This window comes from Tympanuchus pallidicinctus, unplaced genomic scaffold (assembly GCF_026119805.1).
Source record: "Tympanuchus pallidicinctus isolate F22 unplaced genomic scaffold, pur_lepc_1.0 scaffold9, whole genome shotgun sequence".
Taxonomy (NCBI): Eukaryota; Metazoa; Chordata; class Aves; order Galliformes; family Phasianidae; genus Tympanuchus; species Tympanuchus pallidicinctus.
In genome coordinates this window covers 12,223,735-12,245,426 of record NW_026294813.1, presented here as the reverse complement: position 1 = coordinate 12,245,426, position 21,692 = coordinate 12,223,735, and the positions used below count along the sequence as shown (strand labels likewise).

Here is a 21,692-nt window from a genome sequence, read left to right as displayed (position 1 = left end):
CATTCACATACACTATATGTTCATATACCATGTTCATGTGTTCCATCACACAAAATGACAACAATTTCTAAATAGAAATCCAGTTAAGATAACCATCCTCATGCCCATTCACCTCAAAAGAAGATACTACAAACCAGACTTAACTTTCAGATTCTCTAGGACACGATTCATAGCAAAACATCAGGTTATTTTTTTTTTAATTTAGCTTCGCAAGCTCCATAGCTTATAATATAATCTACAGGTGTATTGGTACATGAAGTATAAAGAGAGTTCTGATCAGAATTTTAAGAGAAGTTTAACTGATAACTTATTTTTCAATCTGGTATTCAGTGACTGTCTTTGCTTAGACTTAATTTTGTTGTGTACAGTTAACTGTTCAGCTACTAATAGTTGTATTTCTTTCCAAAGTACTAACCAGCTACAGAATTAATCTTGAAGCGTTTTTCTAATATCACTCCTGAGGACTGAAGAGTTGCTTGTGTATGGCTTAAAAGCAATGAGACAACATTTTCTTCTTCTATATTCTTGTGTGCTTTTTTGTTCAGTTGGCTCCAATAACAAACCACTCTTTCATACAAGAATCGCCATAGGGCAATCAACCTGCAGCTCAAGAAGTAAAACATACACAAAAAAAAAGAAAACAACTGGAGTTCAACTTTTTTCTTTCTTTTGCATTACATATTCATCAAACAAACAAACAAAACAGTTTTTCTGACTGCAAGGGAAAAATAAACATTTTTGCCCTGCATTTTGCTTTCTGACCAATAAACAATGGCACGTCTTTGCAAATTCAGAAGAATTAGTAACCTTCAAGCACCAGAACACCAGCTTCAAAGTGATTCCCTGCCTGTCTATACAACAGGGAAATGAAATAACACAGATAACATCAAAACAGAACATCAGTACCTTTATAAAATCTGGCAAAATATACAATGCAAGCATAACAAGAAGAGCAAAGGCAGACCAGCTGTCTGCAGAGCTTCTATCTAGGGCTACCAATTCCCTATAGCCCAACAGAGTACTATCAAATGTATCAGCTCAGAAACATAATAAGCCTGTCAGTAACAGCTGATATGCACTCCTGTGGACCTGAGAAAGATTACATAAGATCATACTACATCTGCAGTTCTTTCTCTTATCACTTCTGCTTCCAATATTTACAGATATAGAGACAGTCATTGTAATGAATGCATTACTCTGTACTTGCAGCACAATTAACCCAAAACAGGGATTATCGTGTCACAGACAATTGAAAGTGCCACATCAAATTTACAGTGAGCTTAATTTTATATTTTAAGCTTATTAAATTAAAATTAAATTAAATTAAAACAACTTTCCACTACAGGAAGATGAAATTCTTGAGATACAATGCTTCTTAGGCATCTCGTTCAGAAATGAACAGTCTGCTTGAATGATTAACATACTTCAATTAATTAGATACCTGCAGCAGAAAAATATTCAGAAAATAACAATGCTGTCTGGAAACTGTTAGACCAGGACCTGAACCAGTGATTAAGCACCTGGCAAAGAAGAGTGGCTAGACCTAGGAGCATAGGTACAAGCAGTTCACCCAGGATCCACCCCTCTCTAAACTCACTTAAGGGCCAGTGGCCGACAGGGAAACATCTTCACTTAGGGATCTCTTCCTTCTGGGAGTTTTCCAACAAGACCTTATCTTTGAAATGGGGTGAGATAAAATATTCCTTTATAGTTACTGGTTTGGGACTTAATACCTTTCTTGAGTTATCCTAAAACTGATCAGAGGCAATTACATACCACTATTTCATACAATACCAATTGTATTTTCCAAGCAGCAGAACGCTCCAGATGGTTTGTACCATTTCTCTAATTGAATACAAAGTTTGCTAACTAAAACTATAGATATATTACAAGCAAGCCGCCTTTTGGCTTCACTGAGTTCAGAATTTCTGCTTGGGAGGAAGGGGACTGAGTAACAGACAGTAAAAATACCATGAACTGTGAAACATGCTGTAGGTATGAGCCTTCATCTGCACACATTTCAAGATTATGCCCCCAGCACAAGAAAGCTATACAGCCCTTGAAAAAGGTCCAGAGGAGAGCCACTAAGGTGATCAGAGGTCTGGAGCACCTCTCCTATGAAGAAAGGTTGAGGGAACTGGGCTTGTTTAGCTTGGAGAAGAGACAGCTCTGGGAGACCTCATTGTGGCCTTCCAGTACTTGAAGGGAGCCACTGAACAGAAGGGGGAATGACACGGACTGATAGTGATAGGACATGGGGGAATGATTTTAAACTAAGACAGGAAGATTTAGGTTGGATATTAGGAGGAAGTCAAGTTTTTCACAGAGGTTACTGACACACTGGAACAGGTTGCCCAAGGAGGTTGTGGATGGCCCATCCCTGTAGGCATTCAAGGCCAGTCTGGATGTGGCTCTGGGCAGCCTGGTCTGGTGGTTGGTGACCCTGCGCACAGAGCAGGGGGGTTGAAAAGAGATGACCTTTGAGGTCCTTTTCAACCCAGGCCATTCTATGATTATTACACTTTCTCACAGAGCATAACAAAAAAAAAACAAACCAAAATAGTGTCAGTACTATATAACTGAAAAATACCGTTGTTTTAATATCTCTTTCATGCAAACTTCGTTCATACCTTTTTTCTGTTTTTGACTCGCAGTTCAGTGCTTGAGGATGCTCTCCAAGCACAGATTTCAGTGAGTTGAATTCCTGAGTTGCGCTCTCATCCAGAAATAGAAATACAGGCACAATGAATGAATCAAGCTCCACAAGACTATTAACACCAGGAGATTCCAACAAGTTCTCATACTGTGGTATACAAGTGCTACTTAGAGTATGAGAAACCATCTTCAAAAGACAGAAGCATGCCAAAAGATTTTTTGAGAACAACTGACCTTGTTTCTGAACAAGCATAAGTTTCAGTGTTTGCAACGTTAGCTTTGCCACATGCCCAGTCATACCAGCTCTTAAATGCCAGTGGAAGACACTTAAACACAGCTGAAAGTATTTTAAAACACAATGAATCCAGTGGGAATTCTTCATAGATTTATTTAAAAATGCATCCTGGTTTAGCGAAGAACATTCTACAAACTGAAGAATGTTGAAAAAATGGGTAATGCAGCTTATTGTGTAATTCAGAAAAGTATCTCTTTCTTCAATATTTTTTGAAATCCCTATCTGCCATGCAGTAATAAGACTCCTCTGAACAGAAATCAGCTCTACTGGTAACGTGTCTTTCTCTTCAGTACTGTCTTTTGCATGAATAGTATCAAACATTGATGCAAATTCTATGTGGCCTTGATCAGCTTTACCAACAAAAGAAAGGACTCTCTGGCTGAAGATGTTAGAAGAGCTATTGTGAAACAGTTTTTCATCATCAGATTCATCTTCATAATTCTAAACCAGGGAAGAAAAAAAAAAAAATAACCAAAACAAGTTTAATTCAAATCTACTACCAGAGCACAGTCTACAAAAATCACTACTTACTGATTTTCACAAATAAAAGTTTTATTTGTAAATTGCTTAATTGCGAACACATCTAATCCATTTGCAGTTTCACTAGAGCACTTGTTAAAAATCTTATTTGGAACAGTTATGCAGATAAAAATAAAATTACCAAACTAAAAAAGAAAAAAGTCACAGCATAGGGAAAGTGAAAACTTATTTTTATTTAGCCTAGAATTAGGGGTAGGATTTTTTTCAGATAACTGTAAAATATAGTATCATTCAACAAAAGCTCAAAAAGTGAAAGCACGTAATGGAATTGAGAAAGGCTGTACAGTGACTTTGATCACAGAGCTGTTTTTGCATAAGATACAGGTAAATTTTTGGAATTGATGAAAGATTTATCTGAAACTGAGAATAGATAATTGATTTCCCTAGGATCAAAAGAAATTTCTTAGGATAATATACTGCATTACTGTACCTTACAGCCTCAATATACATACTGTGATGTAATATTTCATTATACAGTGCAGCTGAAGACTTTAAGCTACAAATAGATGTAATTATATTAGTATGCTTTTTTTTCAGAAAGTTTAAAATCATCACTGGAAAAAAAAAAGTTGAAAAAACTGCATTCCTTGCTCCTAAACTGAAAATGAGAGCTTATTTTTTTAAATACTTAGTAAGGGCAAATGTACAAAAACTGTTATTTTAGGGGTAAAAAAAATCTTTATAGTTAAAATATGATATGAAGAAATCATTTCATAAATAGAAAAACACGATTATGTACCAGTAAGTCTGTGGCTTTCTGACTCACTTCTGTTGTGTCCTCTTCCAGAAATTTTGGGACACGGAAGATGGAGGTATGGTTTTCTGTGTGTTTTAAAAGGCTGTCTTTTAAAGACAACAGGGATCGTAAACACAGATGTCTCCCTTTAGTCTAAAAGAAACAATAATGCAAAATATTATTTGTCTCTAAATCAAACTACACACTTAGGAAATAAAAAAAGGAAACTGATCTCATTTAAGAAGCTTCAGTTTTAAAGTGCCGTGCAGAAAGGGAGAACAGGTAAGGAAGTATACATATTCACAGAGAAACAAACTATCACTTGAATATGCTTTGGAATTCTGCATTTTTCTTAGCATCTGGTAACTTCTTACATTGAAAGAATCTGCTTTCCTGATCCCTCAAATAACCCGGCTCGTTAGATAGTGTTGATGTCCTTGCATCTTAATAGCAGCATCTCTCCACATTCTCAAATACTTGCTCACTGTCCTAGCTCATAAGTGAATACCAATATATTCCTCTTCTTCAAAAATTCAAAATTCAAATTTAAAGTCATTTGAAGATGTGCGATATTCCAACAGCAAACATAAAAATTCTCAGTATCTATTATATCATAGAGTTAGGTAATTGGCAACAAATGCAGAACATTTTATTTCAAAGGTTTCTGTTTTCCCAGACTTAGCTCTATGGAGTGGTGATATAAACAAATATTTTAGCAAGCCTTAGTTAACAATATAAATACAAAATAAATACAGGCAGTACCACTTGGACAGCTACTGATTCTCTAAAATAGCAGCAATCTGGGGACAAAGGTTTTACAGAATCATTTCTGCATCATTCTAAAAAGATGAGTAGATCAGAGTTGAGCAGAACCTGTCAACTTTTTGAACCAATTTCACTGTCAAAGAAACTCAGCAAAATTTTTCACAAGTTTCAGAAAGAATATGTTGTGACAATTCAGTGTGCTCATTATACTTTTCTGAAATAATATTCAGTGTTTTCCAGATCAACTCTATTCTTGAAATGGCTTTCTAACTCAAAAGAATTTATACTAATTTCACAATAAACTGAGGTACTCTTTGAAAAACTACATTTCTATATATATGAAGTTTTATTTTACTTAACAATACATGTGAAAAACTCATAATCCTACCTGAGAGTTCATGAGATTCCTACGGACATTTTCAAGCCGTTGCGTTGAATCAAGCAAAAGGGATTTTAAAAATCCCACTGGTGAAATGTTGTTATGAAATCTTAGCACTGTTATCATGAATCCATCAGAAACAATGAGGTAGGGTAATCTTGAGTGACAAGCAACAGAAAATCTCTGTCTCATAAGATCACTTTCAGAAGCTGAAGATCCAAGTGTCTGACTAGAGTCTTGACACAAAGAGTTGTGCTGTCTAAAATAAGGACATTTCAATATAGGATGTAAAAATCACATGAATAATATTCATTACTAATAATTATTATTAATAGAATAAAGAAGAAATAAACTCGTGTCCTCAGCTCCATGTTCTTCTTGTGCTGGGGGCCCCAGAACTGGACACAGTACACCAGGTGGGGTAAGAGCAGAGCAGAGGGGCAGAATAACATCCCTTGACCTGCTGGTCACGCTTCTCTTGATGCAAGCCAGGATACAGCTGGACTTCTGAGTTGCAAGTGCACGTTGCTGACTCATGCTGAGTCTTTCATCAATACCTCCAAATCCTTCTCCTCAGGGCTGCTCTCAAGCCACTCTCTGCCCAATCTGTATCTCTGCTTGGGATTGCCCTGACCCAGTGCAGGACCTTGCCCTTGGCCTTCTTGAATTTCATGAGGTTCTAATGGGCCCACCTCTCTCTCAGAGCCTTTCCAGGTCCCTCTGGATAGGATCCCTGCCCTCCAGCATGTGAAGTGCACCACTCAGCTTGGTGTCATCTGCAAACTTGCTGAGGGTGCATTTGATCCCACTACAGAGGTGTTAAACAGCACTAGTCCTAGCACCAATCCCCGATACCTTGTAAGGAAATGTCTAAGTTTTCAAAAGATTAGCACTTTGAATAACACTGTTTATGCTTGCAAGATGCTAGTATTTCACTGCAGTTGTGACTTAGTTTATAATTTTTCCTTAAATTCACTGAGTACTATAGAAATACTTAAAGCTGTTTAAGTATTAAATATTTTTCCCCAATTTGACTTTAAACCTCTGTACCGCACACTCATTTCTGAGTCTTATTGTGTGTAACAAGTCCTTGAAAATTAAGTCCAACTTTCAGTAGATGTGTATGAAAAATAAAAAACCCTCACAATTTGAATCTTGAAGTACCTTCAGTACGTACTCATAATTAAGATATTTTAATGCATTTTAGTAAGTGAATTCTTAACCAGACAGTTTAAGAAGGTATTATTATGCTTTTGAATGTTTTCATGAGATACAAAATTGTATGTTATTGGACTTTCAGAAATAACAAAGTGAAAAGGACAAAGTAACACAACAATGCAATAATGTATCAGTAATACATCACTGCTTCTTGTTAATACACACACATTTGCCCTTCACGAACATATGGGTTCGTGAAGGGCAGGTCCTGTTTGACCAACCTGATCTCCTTCTATGATCTAGTGACCCATCTGGTGGATGAGGGAAAGGCTGTTGATGTGGTCTACCTAGACTTCAGCAAAGCCTTTGACACTGTCTCCCACAGCACTCTCCTGCAGAAGCTGGCAGCCCGAGGCTTGGATGGGTGCACTCTTGGCTGGGTGAGGAGCTGGCTGAAGGACCGGGCCCAGAGAGTGGTGGTGAATGGAGTCAAATCCAGCTGGCGACCGGTCATGAGTGGTATCCCCCAGGGGTCGGTGCTGGGGCCTGTCCTCTTCAGTATCTTTATTGATGACCTCGATGAGGGCATCGAGTGCACCCTCAGTAAATTCGCAGATGACACCAAATTGGCTGGAAGTGTGGATCTGCCTGGGGGTAGCGAGGCCCTACAGAGGGACCTGGACAGGCTGGAGAGCTGGGCTGAAGCCAATGGGATGAGTTTCAACAAGGCCAAATGCCGGGTCCTGCACTTTGGCCACAATAACCCCATGCAGCGTTATAGACTTGGGGATGAGTGGCTGGAGGACTGTGTAGAGGAAATGGACCTGGGGGTATTGATTGGTGCTCGGCTGAACATGAGCTGACAGTGTGCCCAGGTGGCCAGGAGGGCCAATGGCATCCTGGCTTGCATCAGGGACAGTGTTGCAAGCAGAAGCAGAGAGGTGATTGTTCCCCTGTATTCAGCACTGGTGAGGCCGCACCTCGAGTGCTGTGTCCAGTTTTGGGCCCCTCACTGCAAGAAAGATATTGAGGCCCTGGAACGTGTTCAAAGGAGGGCAACAAAGCTGGTGAGGGGTCTGGAGCACAGGCCATATGAGGAGAGGCTGAAGGAGCTGGGATTGTTCAGCCTGGAGAAGAGGAGGCTCAGGGGAGACCTCATTGCTCTCTATAACTTCCTGAAGGGAGGTTGTAGTGAGCTGGGGATCGGCCTCTTCTCTCGTGTCATTAGTGATAGGACCAGGGGGAATGGTTTCAAGCTACGGCAGGGGAGATTCAGGCTGGACATTAGGAAGTATTACTTTTCATAAAGGTGGTCAGGCACTGGAACGGACTGCCCAGGGAGGTGGTGGAGTCACCGACCCTGGGGGTGTTCAAGGAAAGACTGGATGTTGTGCTGAGGGACATGGTTTAGTGGGAGCTATTGGGAATAGGTGAACGGTTGGACTGGGTGATCTTTTAGGTCTTTTCCAACCTTGGTGATTCTACGATTCTATGATTTTCAATACAGTAAAGTTCAGATTCTATTCTATTCCTTCCAGGTATTCAGAATGTGTTACTTTTTTGTAACCTCTGATCTCCTTTTTAAGGTGTTAACTACAGATTCTTACATCCCCCTATACAACCAGCAGCTGAATTTCAAAATTTAGAAAACTGGAGTACAAATATTAAAAATCTTAGTTTTTGATCATGCACATGTCATTTACAAGATCTGAGATGGAAACATGGCGAAGTTCTGTAAGTAAAATTTGAAAAGAATAGAGAAATATCACTGGATTAAAATAAATGTACATTTTTAGTACTGGTATAAGTTTAGTTTCTTTCCATATCACAAACACATGCTACTTTTAATTACTATCAAATTCAAACAACTGAAATAAAACAAGTCAAATAACATGTACTCACATTATCAGTATGGCAATTTTTCATCACGACAAACCCATTACAAGAAATAGAAGAGAACTACGAATGAGAAACAGATATTGAAAGGAGACATAAAAAGTAGAAGACTGAATTTGAAAGATGAAGTTTAAATTTGCAGTAGGTTTGAAAGTGAAGTATGATAATCAGACAAAGATATATAGATATTTTCAAATCCTTTTACCTGTATGTTATTAGTGGATGAATTGGAATAAACTCTGCTGGTCCAAATTCTACAGAGCAGCCAGAAGTAATCAAGGTCAGCAATTCACCCATACCAGTCAACAAAATCAAAGATCCACGCTTCAACATGCAAGCCAAGAAAAGGCTATCAGGAGTCCAACTCATGTCACCGACCCAGTAAGACCTAGATAGGGTAGGAAAAAATTTTTTTTCAGTCAAATCTCTGCATCAAATCTTAGGTTAACTTTATTAAAATAAACAAACACAAACAAAAACATCCCCCTCAAAGACACAAACAAACAAAAACAAACAAACAAGCAAAAAAGCACAACAAAATCAGAAATAAGATCAATTTCTTACCTGATAAACTTGGATGGGACAGTGCTACTCTTGCTACTGCAACCTTTAACACTACCCGAAATAGTTAAAAAATTCAGAGTGTTTAAAAACAGAATTTGAGTTGCCTAAAATAAGAAAGTAAATGTTAAAAACAAAAACAAGCTATTAAATGTCTACATCAAAATTTTAATTGCTTTAAAAGCAATTTATATCAGCAAGTTACATGCTACATCTGATGTCCTGGAAATACTACTCTATGTCACTGTGCCACCACATTTCAATAATTAATATTATTTAGATTATTAATTAGTTTGTATACCTACTTCTACATTGAAAAGTAGTTAAAGATTGATTACATATTGAGTATATAATAGATATATATATATTTTTATTCTATTTGACATTTTTTTCTAAACTCTCAAAATGCAACTTTTCCTGTTTTGTTGGTGAATAACTGAAGGTTTTAAAGACTGTGTTCTCCCATCCCTGTATGCTAAACACCACACAGCATTAACACTAAAAACTGCATCAGGATTTGGCTCAGATTTAACCTGTCATTTATTAGGAGGAATAACAGAATTTCATGCCTATCAATATCAATATGAATATAATCACATGTACCAATATGAATCTTGAAAATCCCATCTAAAATTTGTTATTCATTTCCTTTTACCAGACTTAATTCAAGTGCAACTATTAATTATTGCCTATTATTCATACCTTAGGATCAATTTGGTTAACAGCTACTGCAAGAAAGAGTCCATCTCTTGCAAATGCAGACAGCAAAGCTCCTCTTGACTTTATAGATACACACTGAGGCACTAAATTAACAAGAGAACAAGTCTGCTGTACCCAGTGGATCTGGTATGGCGAAGAACTGAATTTCAAAAAAACAAAAACAAAACAAAACAAAAAAAAAAAGAAGAGATAATTCAGATATGCCAAGTGGAATGACTCATATATTGTAAATAAAACATGACAGACAAAAACATGAAACATGCACAAGAAAAAAATCCCACTAATTTCCTTATTAAACCTTACAAATTAGAAGAATTTATAAAAGTTTAAGCAGATTTTTATGGAATAGAAGTTTATGTTAATACATAGAACAGTTAAACATAGATCCATGCTACAGAACTAAGACTAGCATTCTAGCCAGGAAATTGCTCAGACAGCATACTGAGATCTAACATAGGACTACTCAATAGTATGAATGTGAAAATAAACTGTACGCTATTCTAAATAAAAAATACTAAGAAGATTTGAAACATGACAGAAACAAAAGAGATTACAAAAACTAATTGCAAGTGAATGTAAATGCAGTTCTGAAATCTCACCATAAAATACATTTAATACAATCTTTCTCTTACGTTAGTGAACTTAAATAACTTTGAGTATACCTGGCATATTTAAAGCCATTTTCATGCCAGCGAAGAATCAAAAACGTTAAAACCAAACACTCGTCAGAGTAAAACACAAAAGAGCACAAACAACAATCACCTAGTACCTGTGAAGAATAAGAAAGACAAAATAAACTCCAGATCCTGGTTGTACACTAATGTACTTTTACATTAATCAAAATAGATACTAGGTTAAAATAACAAAATACTGTCATTCATAAATTTAAGGAAGACAAGAATATAATAGGCTAGACAAACTTTGACCTGATCCAGCAAGGCCGTTCTTACGTTGTCATTAAATTTCATACAAAATGAATCATGAAATGCATATGCAACAAAGAGCCAATCATCACTCACTCTAGCTTCTGCTGCTCAAACTTACTCAAGAGATGAGATGATTATTTTCATGTGGGAATGACCAACCCCCACCCCACATGCAGCCCAGCTCCAGCCCCGCACCACCTGCAGCTCTGCCTGCCAAGCAGCCCAGCCTGGCCCCGCAGTGGCCAAACATTGGTGTGTGATGAGCTCTACCTGAGCTGCAGCCGGGGCGTGAGGAGGGTACAGTGCAGTGCAGCCCAACTTACAGCAAAGAGTTGTGTGCCTTTTGGTTCACTGGCTGAACACAGTCCTGTGAGCAGCAGAAAATACACTGCCATGCTTCCCCTTTTTGATAAAGGCACTTGAGAACAGGCTTCAAGATTGCTGAAAAATAATCCTCATTTTTTGGTCTATCTGTAACTTCACTTTCAATTGACATAAATACATGACCTGAGAATTTTCAAATGGAGTGCATAGAGCTGCAGTCAGACATTCAATTCAAAAATCTGAGGACTCTTTCGTAAATCCCATCATACCAGAGAAGAACATCCCTCCCTTCACAATCACGTCTTATTAGTGTCATCACTTTTTGGCAGCACGCACATTGGTGACCAACTGTTTTCAAGGCTGAAGTACCAGAGGAGTAAAATTTCATCAAAAATTTCCTGAGATCAAAAATTCCATAAAAAATCCTTGAGAGCTCACTAAGAATTGTAGGCACTGTCATGGAACCAGGGTTGATGCATTAGCTTCACAAAATCAAGTCATGTATCCCACTAGTTCTGCATTGCTCTTTTTTTGTTTTAAGAAAATATAAAAGATTACAATAAGTTTTATTATTTATATACTTCAACTGTTTAACATACTTTATGAGTGTTGCTCAAAATACAATGCCTGCCATTTTATAACACCGGCCCGTGGTGTCCAAGGCAGATGTTGGTGTTATGGCAGTGGAGGCTGAACCTTCCCACCAATACTCTGCTACATATGGTTGCCATGAGATAGATGGCAGCAGAGGGGCAGTCTGACATGGAAGTGCAGATGAAGGTGTGCCACTGAATTCTTCCATGCAGAAAAAATGGCATCCACTGACATTCATCGACACTTATGAACATTTATGGAGACCAATCAGTGGTTGCGAGCACAGTGAGGCAGTGGTGACAGCAACAGTGGGTCCCCTTTGCTGGTGCAGATTTTTATTAGCACAGCATACAGGTTCCTATTTGTTGATGATGAAAGTGCACAGCTAGTGGTTGTGACTACACTGAAAAATAATGCCTGGTAGCTGAGATTTTGCTCTATCGAATAGTGTTACTGCACTCTTTATATCAGTTGTAATTTCCATGGAAATAAATAGGAGGCATTAGTTTCGAAGCAGCCCTGTGTATGCAGTCCAAACCTATTTCTGTTCAATTACTGTGGCCCAGGCAAGCCAAAAGGGTTTTTTTTTTTTGGTTTTTTTTTTTTTACCTCATTTTGTAAGAAAGCAGCATGAACTCCAATTTCTTTTTCTTCAGTAGAAGGCAACATGACTGATTCAGTAGGCAAAATTTGAGTCCACCGCCCAGAAGACTTTTTAAAAGAGAGTGTGTTTCCATATTCTGTACTCTCCCACAAAAAGACACACGCTGTAGGAGTAGTTAATAGTGCCCTTCTGCCATCTCCAGACACATACAAATACAATCTCATCAAACACTCTAGAAAAACAGTAAACACCAGAATTATTTTTGATCCTTTGCTAGATTTAGACTTAAAAAGAACAGGAAAATTACTTTCACCTCTATCATAAAAAATTCAAGTGCCTCCTTAAGTACCTCTGATTTCCAACCTCATCATTAATGCTAGACCTTTGCCAGCAGTAAAGTCAGAGGGGATGCCTGTTCTTACAGATTTTGTGTTATCTTCCCCAGGACACTCAACCATCAGAAACGGTCTTTCCCAACCTACCCCTCCTATGAAAACTACAAAGAAATGCATAAAAGCCCTGCTTTTTTATTACCCTCAATTCCTTAATGCATGTATTCCTCAAAATAACAAATCGCTTCTACACTACTTCATTTTCTAACCTGATGTCAGTGAGATTATCCAGTAACGTGATATTTAAATGATATGCAACTTAGTACTAAATTTGCAAATATATGCCTTCATAATAGTCTCTCTAATCACTGCTTATCAGAAAATCCTACCTAGAAAATAAACCTAAAATGATGCAGACAGCAGTTAAATTAGATGTATATCTTCTCCAAGGTATTTATAACTAAATAAAAAATATTTTTCTACAATTGATAACTAACCATTGCAAACAAAATATAAACTGTACTTAAAAATGGATGACAGTTTATACATTTTTTTGCATTTAGAAATCTGTATTATTTAAGTAACAAAAAGGACATTTGTCACAGTCTAGTTTGCAGACAAGTGATAGAAATGCAAAACAATACTAGGATACTAGTACTTTTAACTAGGATACTAGCTTTTAACTTGTGCAAGAACAAGAGAGACTTTTGCCTCATTTTTCAAAAGACAAACCGAAAAACACTTACCTTGTGCTGCTGCAGCTACCTTCCTGGACTCTTCAATTGCTGGTATTATTGTTAAACAGTCCTGGTCTTTATTCCAAAGAAATAACTCTCCTGTTGTAAGCAATCCTGCCAGCCAAGCGCCTGCACTCATAAGGGAGAGATATTTTGAAGCACATTATTATGAAGAACTTAAAATTGCCTTCCATTGTAGCCACAGTTCTAAAGCTGAAAGTGAACTGGAATATATTTCAGGTATTATACCTTTCTTAATTGTTAAAACTAAATATACTGGGTTTATAATACATGAAACAGTATACTTAACCATTTTCTGATGTTGTTAAGACAACCACATTTTTTAACAATGATTGCAGCTGGGGAATTTTCTTCTTTGTCTTCCCTGATGCAAGATTAATTTCATTTATACGTTTATCGTCTAGAAGAAAAACAGCTTCTTTTTCCTGTTAAAAGAAAAGAGCATTTTAAAATAATTTCTACTCAGCCTGTGAAACATTAAAGAAAGACATAAATGTGTTAGAAAAAATAATGAAGAGGGAATGAGAAAAAGAATGTTACAGCTGTGATTATCATATTAACTTCATTCTTTGGTATATTTGCTTTACAGTATAACACAATAATCCTTATATATTCCTTCCAACTTGAGATATGATTCAAAGATCATACATAGCATCAGTCTCTTTTGATGTCATTTCATTTTGACAGATTTTTTAAATTATTAAACAAAACTTACAATCATTACTAAAAAGTTCTTCAAAATATCTCAACTGAACCACATGCCAACAAACGCAGACACCCGTTCCCTCATCCTGTCCTGTTTAAAGTCAGATTTTTGCCACTGCTTTCAAAAAGAGTGGGCCTTAAATAGTTTACCTAATTAAACAGAAATCGTACATTACAGAAAGATAAAATCCAGCCTCATCTTAGCAAAAAGGTTTAATAAAGCATCTTTCTACACATACAGCAGGGAATGGGAAAATGCTTTTGTTCAAAGTTTTCAATGATGCACTTTAAAAAGAAAGGATATGAGAAACCAGAACCACCAAACAACAGTCTCCAGTGTGAGGCACATCTTGTGAAAGACTCACATCTTGTCAGCCAGCCTCAAGACCAGTTTGGAAGATACCACTTTTATTTTCTGCGAGCCGTAACTGCAATGCATTCAAATTAACCCCTTTTTTACCCCCCCTTTCCGTAAAAAGAGTGTTACATAATGAAAAGATGTCTACTCCTTAAAGAACGTTATTTCAGTTACACTTCTTTACACTCACCTGCCCGATCCAGGCAATGCGAGTCCACGGTTTTTTTTGTTTGATAGACGTAGACACGAGAACGTCTAGCTTCACCTCCATTCTCATTAAACCTCTAGGTAACCATTATAAAGAAAACCAAATAATGCCTTCCCCACATGCCTAAAGAGATTTGAAAAAACACGTTTTCATTCTTTTCAGAGGACCTTTCCGAACGAACCCCTGCTTCCACTCACACAGCTCACTGGCAGTTCAACCATACAGGTTACACACTTCGTTCCACAAGGAGCAGAGACAAACGAGCGCGGAAACACCAACGCAAACGGCCGCCAACGGCCGCCGTGCCAACGGACCGGGCGGGCACAGCGCACCACGCAGGCGCGGCCTCTCTACCCCGCCACCGCCTCCTCCGTGACGAAAGAGCCCGCGAGATCATCGCGAGAGCGCAGCGCCACTGCGCCCCGCCTCCGTCCTCTTCGCTGCTACGTTCCACAGCAGAGCGCGGGAAGTGTGAAAGTGAGGCTGCCCGGGAGGTGCTCGGCAGAAAGTAATGGCGGCACTTAGGGCCGCGGTAAACGTGCGCGGTGGGATGGGCTGACGGCTGCACCACGTGACTTTAGTGGAGTTTCCAACCCTAACGGTCCTATGATTCCATACTGAAATTACATGCAATAAAAGTATCAAAGGTGACACTTCATGCTCTTCGAAATTCCTCTAGCATGTCACTATAGAGGCATTTGTACTGTATAAACTCAAAAAAAAGGCTGATTTGTGTCACTTCGCAGCCCTTCATCCCTTCGCCCAGGTCTGAAAACAGCTATCGGATTACAGAAGTTTACAGAATTCCCAGAATAGCAGATTACAGCAGATTACAGAGTGTGGTTCAACAGGGCAAACACAGCAGTATGCCACCAGAAGTTAAACGGGTCAGGCAAGAGTTGGCTCATCACTCCTATGGGGTATGAACAAAGCTGCAGCCAGACCAAGGTAAGTATTCTAGAGAAACTAGTTCCTGTTTAAACACTTTTTGAATGAACTTCAACACTGACACTGGCTTGGAAAAGCCAATATTAAGACTTATTTTGGTTTAATAATAAGTAAAAAAAACAAACAAAACAAAACAAAACAAAAAAATACCCAGAATTATTCCAATTTATGTAACACTTTACTGGGTGCAGTCTATAGAAACCCACTAGAATGGACCAGGCAGTTTTTAATGACATTTAACAGTTATACTTTCAACAAAACACTAGGCTACAATAACAGCTGGTAGTAAAGGTCACAAATAGTTAACCTGCATGTGAATGAGTATCTTAACTCACAACTTTTTTTTTCCTATTTCTGAACACTTGTGGTATGTATATCAATTACTCATTCTGCTGGAAAAAAAAAAATACATTATCTACTCCGCATGCATAAACAAATTTCCTTCTCCTTTACCTCTGATTTACATTAAAAGTTACTTGCGTTAGAAAGTTATTTGCAAAAAGTACCCACATAAACTGGTAATTTATTGTGCACAGTATACAGTTTATGTTAGCAGATATGTATTACAACTCATGGCAACGAAACAGGGACAAAACATAAATTTATTTGTAGAGTGAAATTTTAAAGGTTAGGAAGCATGAAGTCAAGATAAGGCACAGATGTTGCTCATTTTAAGGAACATATATCATTTGGTGCTTGTGTCCACATACTGAAGGTGTAAGTCATTACTTTTTTTTTTTTTTTTAAACAGACAAAACTTGTTTATTAAAATGGAGTAGGAAAAATGTTTCCTTCCACTTGCAGTGTGAATTTGGTTGCTAATTTCTGCAATTTAGTGATAATGAAAGTGATAATAATGAAGCAACGAGCATTTTTTTTTTATTGAATGACTTGCCAATAATGCCCAGCTAGTTATGTTTGAATCACTAGTCCCTGACCTGACTGTTTACAAACTGACTCCACCAGCACATACATTTATCATATTCTTGCCTTTCTCAGTTGTCATTTGTTTTATTACTTGTAAAACAGATGTAAAGTAAGTTATAACTCTTGCTTTTGTCCAATACCTTATGTTAAACAAAGAATAAAGAAAATATTTTCCAAATAGTTTTAGTTTTCTTGAGAAAAAACATACAACATACTTTATTTCAATAGTATAAAAAATGAGCTCTTCTGTAATTAAAAAATGTGGTAGTAGCAAAAGAAACTATTTTCCACATTTGCGTTCCACAGACTGTAGGAACGTTTAGACTAACAGGCAGGCCACATAATCAATAATTGGCAGGACATGCAACTGTCTTATAAATTCAGTGAGCATTTGTTCTTCCAAAGATGCAGTGCAGACCTGAGATTTCATTTCACAGTACGTTTAATCTGTGTGATTTTTACTGTACTGGTCAATCAGTGAAGCCGCTCTAACTTAGCCTGCAGCGATTTAAAATTCCCAGTGGTAGTCTGCACTGTTAGTGTTGGGCTCATAGACTGAAGTTCAACCAGGTAGCAGCTAACAGCATCCAAGCAAACATTCGTGAATCGCCTCCTGTGAAGAAAACATAAAACTCAGGAGAATAGTTTCTGGATATGAGAATTCTTCCAAAGTAGAAGGTAAGCTTAACATTTTAATGGAATAATGTTTCAGTAGGGCATTTCAACTACTTTTAATTATTTCGCTCTTATAAGAAATGGTTTTGTAAGCTTAGTGCTTGTAAACCAGCTATAATGGGACAATAAATGAATCAAATTTGGTATATATTCATAATACTCACAAATTCTAACAAGATGGAATAGTTACCGTACAAGGAGAAAAAAGGAAGGCAGATAAACTAGGTATTTGAACAGAGTATTAGCATGTGTATTTTTCAACGCAATTACAAAAATTGATCTTAAGAAGAGCTAGAATGACATTATCTAATTCTGCTCTTTTTTTCTGAGGCAGGATTACAATTTTTTACAGTCCATTCACAAAAACTGTAAACACTAAAGATTTTACAGACTACAGGAAATTTATTGAATGACATTAACTATTCTTTCAGTTAGCACTTTTTTCCAATACCAAATTGAAAGCTAAATTTTAGTCTTGGAGAATGGTTAATCACCAGCCCTTTAAAAACAACTTGGGAAGATTCATACCCAGATTTAGTCTTCTCCAGGATACAAAACCTGGTTGCTTTCCATCTTTCTTCAAGAAACATTACACAGTTTCATTAAAAAAAAAAAAAGGACCTATTTTTTGCTCTTCCACACTATTTCCAGATTCCCTCCAATTTGTCTGTAGTGCTTCTTAAAGTACATTGCCAAAAATTTTACAAAATATTACTGTCTCTCCTGAATCTGCCACTGAGAAAATAATTTTTATTGAGTCAGTTTAATAGGGAAGACTCTACAAGTTCTCACTAGCTGATAAAAAATTAGGAGTCTTGGAAATTACTACCTGAAAACAAACACTAAAAATTCACCCAGAAGAAAAGCTTTGGAAATAGCAGAAGTGCCCTGCTTTAGGATATTTATACATTTTACTGTATACTTCATTAGGATATAACTGCTCTTTTTACCTCATGAGTACTCTGCTTGGATCTTGTACATATCCTGACAATAACACATGGATACACTCCAAAAGATGCAGGGGCTTTTTCATTCTATTCCAGTAGGGATCCTAAAAGAGATTGCAAATTATTAAGATTAATATTAATGAAAAAAACCCAAACAAAACAGATCAACAGATGCATACAAATGGTTAGCTTTGATATTCATTCACTGTAACAAAAATCAAAGGTAAGCAGGACTTCTATCTTAACCGACATTAAATCTGTATTTTGAGGACTGTTTTGAAGTTTTAATACTAAAAACTTCCAGAAATTTAACTCAGTTTTCCATTATCTAGGATTCTGTAAAGTTAAGAGACTTGAGAAAGTTTTGCATTCCTTACATTAAGGGACTCACATGAAAAGAAAACATTCAATGTTTTAATTCAGAAAGCTCATTTTAAAAAGCAAAATTTAAAAATACAAGTCTTTGTTAATTATGCCTATTGCACTGACTATACTGATGACACAGCAAATTTTAGTCATAAGTAGGAAAGAAATATAATTAATACATTCAAAATTTGGCATTCCTTCTGCAGCGTAACAATTCTAATCCTACTTAATTCTAAATCACAGAATCACAGAATCACCCGGGTTGGAAGGGACCTCAAGGATCATGTAGTTCCAACCCCCCTGCCTAGCAGGGCCACCAAACGTACACGTTCAGATCAGGTTGCCCAGGACCCCGTCCAACCTGGCCTTGAACACGTCCAAGGACAGGGCATCCACGACCTCCCTGGGCAGCCCGTTCCAGGGCCTAACTACTCTCCTTGTAAATCAGATTTAGGTGAAGTAAAAAATTGACAAAATCTAAACAATTTTTCTTATATTTCAGAGCTGAAGTGTATAAAATCAACAGAAGAAAAGCAGCACTATAAGTCTTTGAGTGAAAAACAGGTAACAAAAGCTGTGAAGCTGATATTTTGGTATAATCACACTTAATACTATTTTATGTTTTCTGCCAGTTAGACTTTGACAGTAGCTGAACTTTTTATGTTTGTGGCTATTTTCCTTACCCGTGCTTTAAACAACTGGTCATAAACTTCAAGCAGCCTTGGCAATGGCACGCCAATTTCTTGCATGGTGTACGTTACAAAACCTACATCCCAGTTCAAAGCACAGACTTGTTGCTCTAGAAACTGCACCAAAAAATCTGGAGGAAAAATAAAATGGGATACTTAGATTCCAACTGTTATTGGCAGTTTAACAAAAAAGGTCATTCAAAAGTTAGTTGCTCCATGTCTTATTTTCTGTCTTTTGCATCCTTGTTGGCACCTTTCACCTGTGAAGCATATACAAGTTTCCTCCAATCTGTACAAGGAAAAGGATATGTAATTCCTAACTAGCTCCAAAGATGGTTTAAGCTATCAGCAGTGCATGAGAGGAATTACTCAGACTGAACTCTTTACTGTAATTGATACCAAACTATGTTATTAAGAGAAGTTCATCAACCTTTGCTTCAGCACAAAACACATTACCATTTCATTTGCTAGCACAGTTAGCTCTATATGCAAAACCACATCTTTATCATGTTTAAGCATCAGTAATAATAATTTGATACTGTAAAAAAAAATTGTAGTAAGATAGTTTCCTGATTTTTATATAACATCACATTGTCAGAATGTCTGAGCATCTCAAAAGCAGAAAGAACCTCCAAAAGATTCAGAGATCTTCTGAATTCTGATTCTGAATTTGCCTCTGCAGTAACAGATGCTTCAACAGACAGCAGACAAATGTGGTGGCTTAAGATCTTGTTACATGTGTACATAAATACACATTTTGACTTGGTACTTTGATACAAACAGACCTAATTACTTTGTGACTTTCATAGCCATCCAAATCTAGCGGTTACTGCCCCATAAGCTTCATTTACTTCCAATTCATCATAAAAACCTGCAAAGTCTGCTTAAATTTAGGAAAAACTACAACTGTAAAACTCATAATGGTTTTGCAAACACAATAATACAGTATTTACAAGATTAGAGGCAACAATTTCTACTTCTCGTCTTCTCAGTCCCTCATCAAAGCTACTATAACAATGAACTTGTTTTAAGAACAATGCTTTTGTTTCTAATTTCTTGGATAAAAAGGAAAGGTGCCACCTAACTACCATGAAGATCAGCTCCGTTACTACTACTGGTTGAAATAACGCGTTGCTTCACCAGATAAAGGAAAAATTTCACAACAAAATATGTCAATTAAGTATTACAAGCAGGAATAAAATTATCGGCATTCTTTCCATTTATAAGATTAAAAAAAAAAAAGTGAAATTTCTTACGTTACAGCCTTTTTAAAGTGGCCAGAAAAATGTGAGACCCACTCATGTAATATGTATATTTATATGCTACGCAGGCTAAACCACTTGCCTAAAGGAAAGTAACGAGGTGTGCCAGCGTATATCTTTCCAAGCAATGCCATCTTTAGACTGAGTGCTTGCATTCTGTCAGCAGGGCTCAGAGACACACTGTCACTCAACTCTGAAAGAAAGAAAAAAAAATAATTGATGAGATGTTTAGAAAAATAAGAAGTTCCACATTATGGATAACCATATGGAGATACTTAAATTTATTTCAGCACTGCAAAAATACTATCCTACATATGTCAAAGTAATGTCAACATACTTAAGTGATAGCATGAGTGCATGTATTTTCAAATATTTCTATGTTTCTTTGAAGTTCCATACAATTCTACTTAAAAAAAAAAAAAAAAAAAAAAAAGAAAAAGAAAAAGAAAAAATAAAACAAAACCCAAAACTACACAGCTTTTTTCTCAAATCACTGCCAGCGTTGTTTGCTCAATGGAAACCTTGGTACAGAATCCAAGAAAAAGAAAAGGGGGGAGGGGGAAGAGCAAATTATGCACTTGTGACACAGATGGAGACAGATTATCTCATATGAGTAGCCAGGCTTGCCAAATAATGCCCAGGACTCTGCTCCTCTACACATAAATGAAAAAAACACTGCTACCACTGCTGTCAATGTTATAAAATCCCCTTAAAATTCTTTAGTTCTTACCATTTTTTGCCACTTCTCATTTTAATTGGAATTTCCTACTACTGAAACCTTCAGATAAAATGTCAGTTATGCTGAATTCCATACATAAGGGGAACTTAGAAAATGTTAACATGGAACAACATTTAATATCTGGAATTGGTAATTCAAGCCACTAATTCAATACGTTCAACCTATGCACTTCACGCATTCAAACCAAAGGTATAAACTTTAATGGATAATACCTATCAAATATGTTAAAGAATTCCAGAAGAGATGAACCAGTACCAATGCTTAATCAGCCTTAAAAGCTTTAATTAAACTGTTTTCCTATAATTCTAGCTTATACCAGTCTTGGTCCACTAAGACTTACCTTTCTCAATGATCTCCTGCCAGAGAGTTTGCACTAAGATAGGATCAGAATGACCTGCACAATGTATAATTGCAAGCTTACACTCTGAGAGCTTAAAAGGGTCAGCAAATTCTCCATAAAGCTGAAGAAATAATAAAAAAAAAAAAAAAGAGAGACCAGGTTTGACATTTCAAGTGTAGTAAAGAGAAAACTTGAAAATTTTTAAAATCAATTTTTCCACATCTTATATGGTAGACATATGGTATATAGAAAAGGCATACTTTAAATAACTGTTGTCAAATGCAA

At 36.9% G+C, this 21,692-nt stretch overlaps 2 protein-coding genes across 4 annotated transcripts in view; both read right to left on the bottom strand.

Annotated features, from left to right (window-relative positions):
* The window catches only part of CPLANE1 (ciliogenesis and planar polarity effector complex subunit 1), a 63,719-nt gene extending 48,851 nt beyond the window's left edge, over positions 1-14,868 (bottom strand). Inside the window, exons 1-12 of the mRNA XM_052670398.1 lie at positions 14,497-14,868; positions 13,533-13,668; positions 13,232-13,351; positions 12,159-12,385; positions 10,368-10,474; positions 9,688-9,844; positions 8,989-9,092; positions 8,630-8,812; positions 5,380-5,629; positions 4,230-4,379; positions 2,631-3,391; positions 416-600 (exon numbers count right to left, since the gene is read on the bottom strand). Coding sequence (XP_052526358.1) covers positions 416-600; positions 2,631-3,391; positions 4,230-4,379; positions 5,380-5,629; positions 8,630-8,812; positions 8,989-9,092; positions 9,688-9,844; positions 10,368-10,474; positions 12,159-12,385; positions 13,232-13,351; positions 13,533-13,668; positions 14,497-14,583 — 2,467 coding nt within the window. The 5' untranslated portion in view covers positions 14,584-14,868. The remainder of the gene's footprint in view (positions 1-415; positions 601-2,630; positions 3,392-4,229; positions 4,380-5,379; positions 5,630-8,629; positions 8,813-8,988; positions 9,093-9,687; positions 9,845-10,367; positions 10,475-12,158; positions 12,386-13,231; positions 13,352-13,532; positions 13,669-14,496) is intronic.
* A 1,262-nt stretch (positions 14,869-16,130) lies between these two features.
* Positions 16,131-21,692, bottom strand: part of NUP155 (nucleoporin 155) — a 32,086-nt gene continuing 26,524 nt past the window's right edge. For all 3 annotated transcript variants that reach the window (XM_052670320.1, XM_052670319.1, XM_052670321.1), the window contains 5 exons: positions 21,408-21,528; positions 20,411-20,521; positions 19,061-19,197; positions 18,015-18,115; positions 16,131-17,002 (listed from right to left, as the gene is read on the bottom strand). In XM_052670320.1, the coding sequence (XP_052526280.1) occupies positions 16,864-17,002; positions 18,015-18,115; positions 19,061-19,197; positions 20,411-20,521; positions 21,408-21,528 (609 nt within the window). In that variant the 3' untranslated portion in view covers positions 16,131-16,863. The remainder of the gene's footprint in view (positions 17,003-18,014; positions 18,116-19,060; positions 19,198-20,410; positions 20,522-21,407; positions 21,529-21,692) is intronic.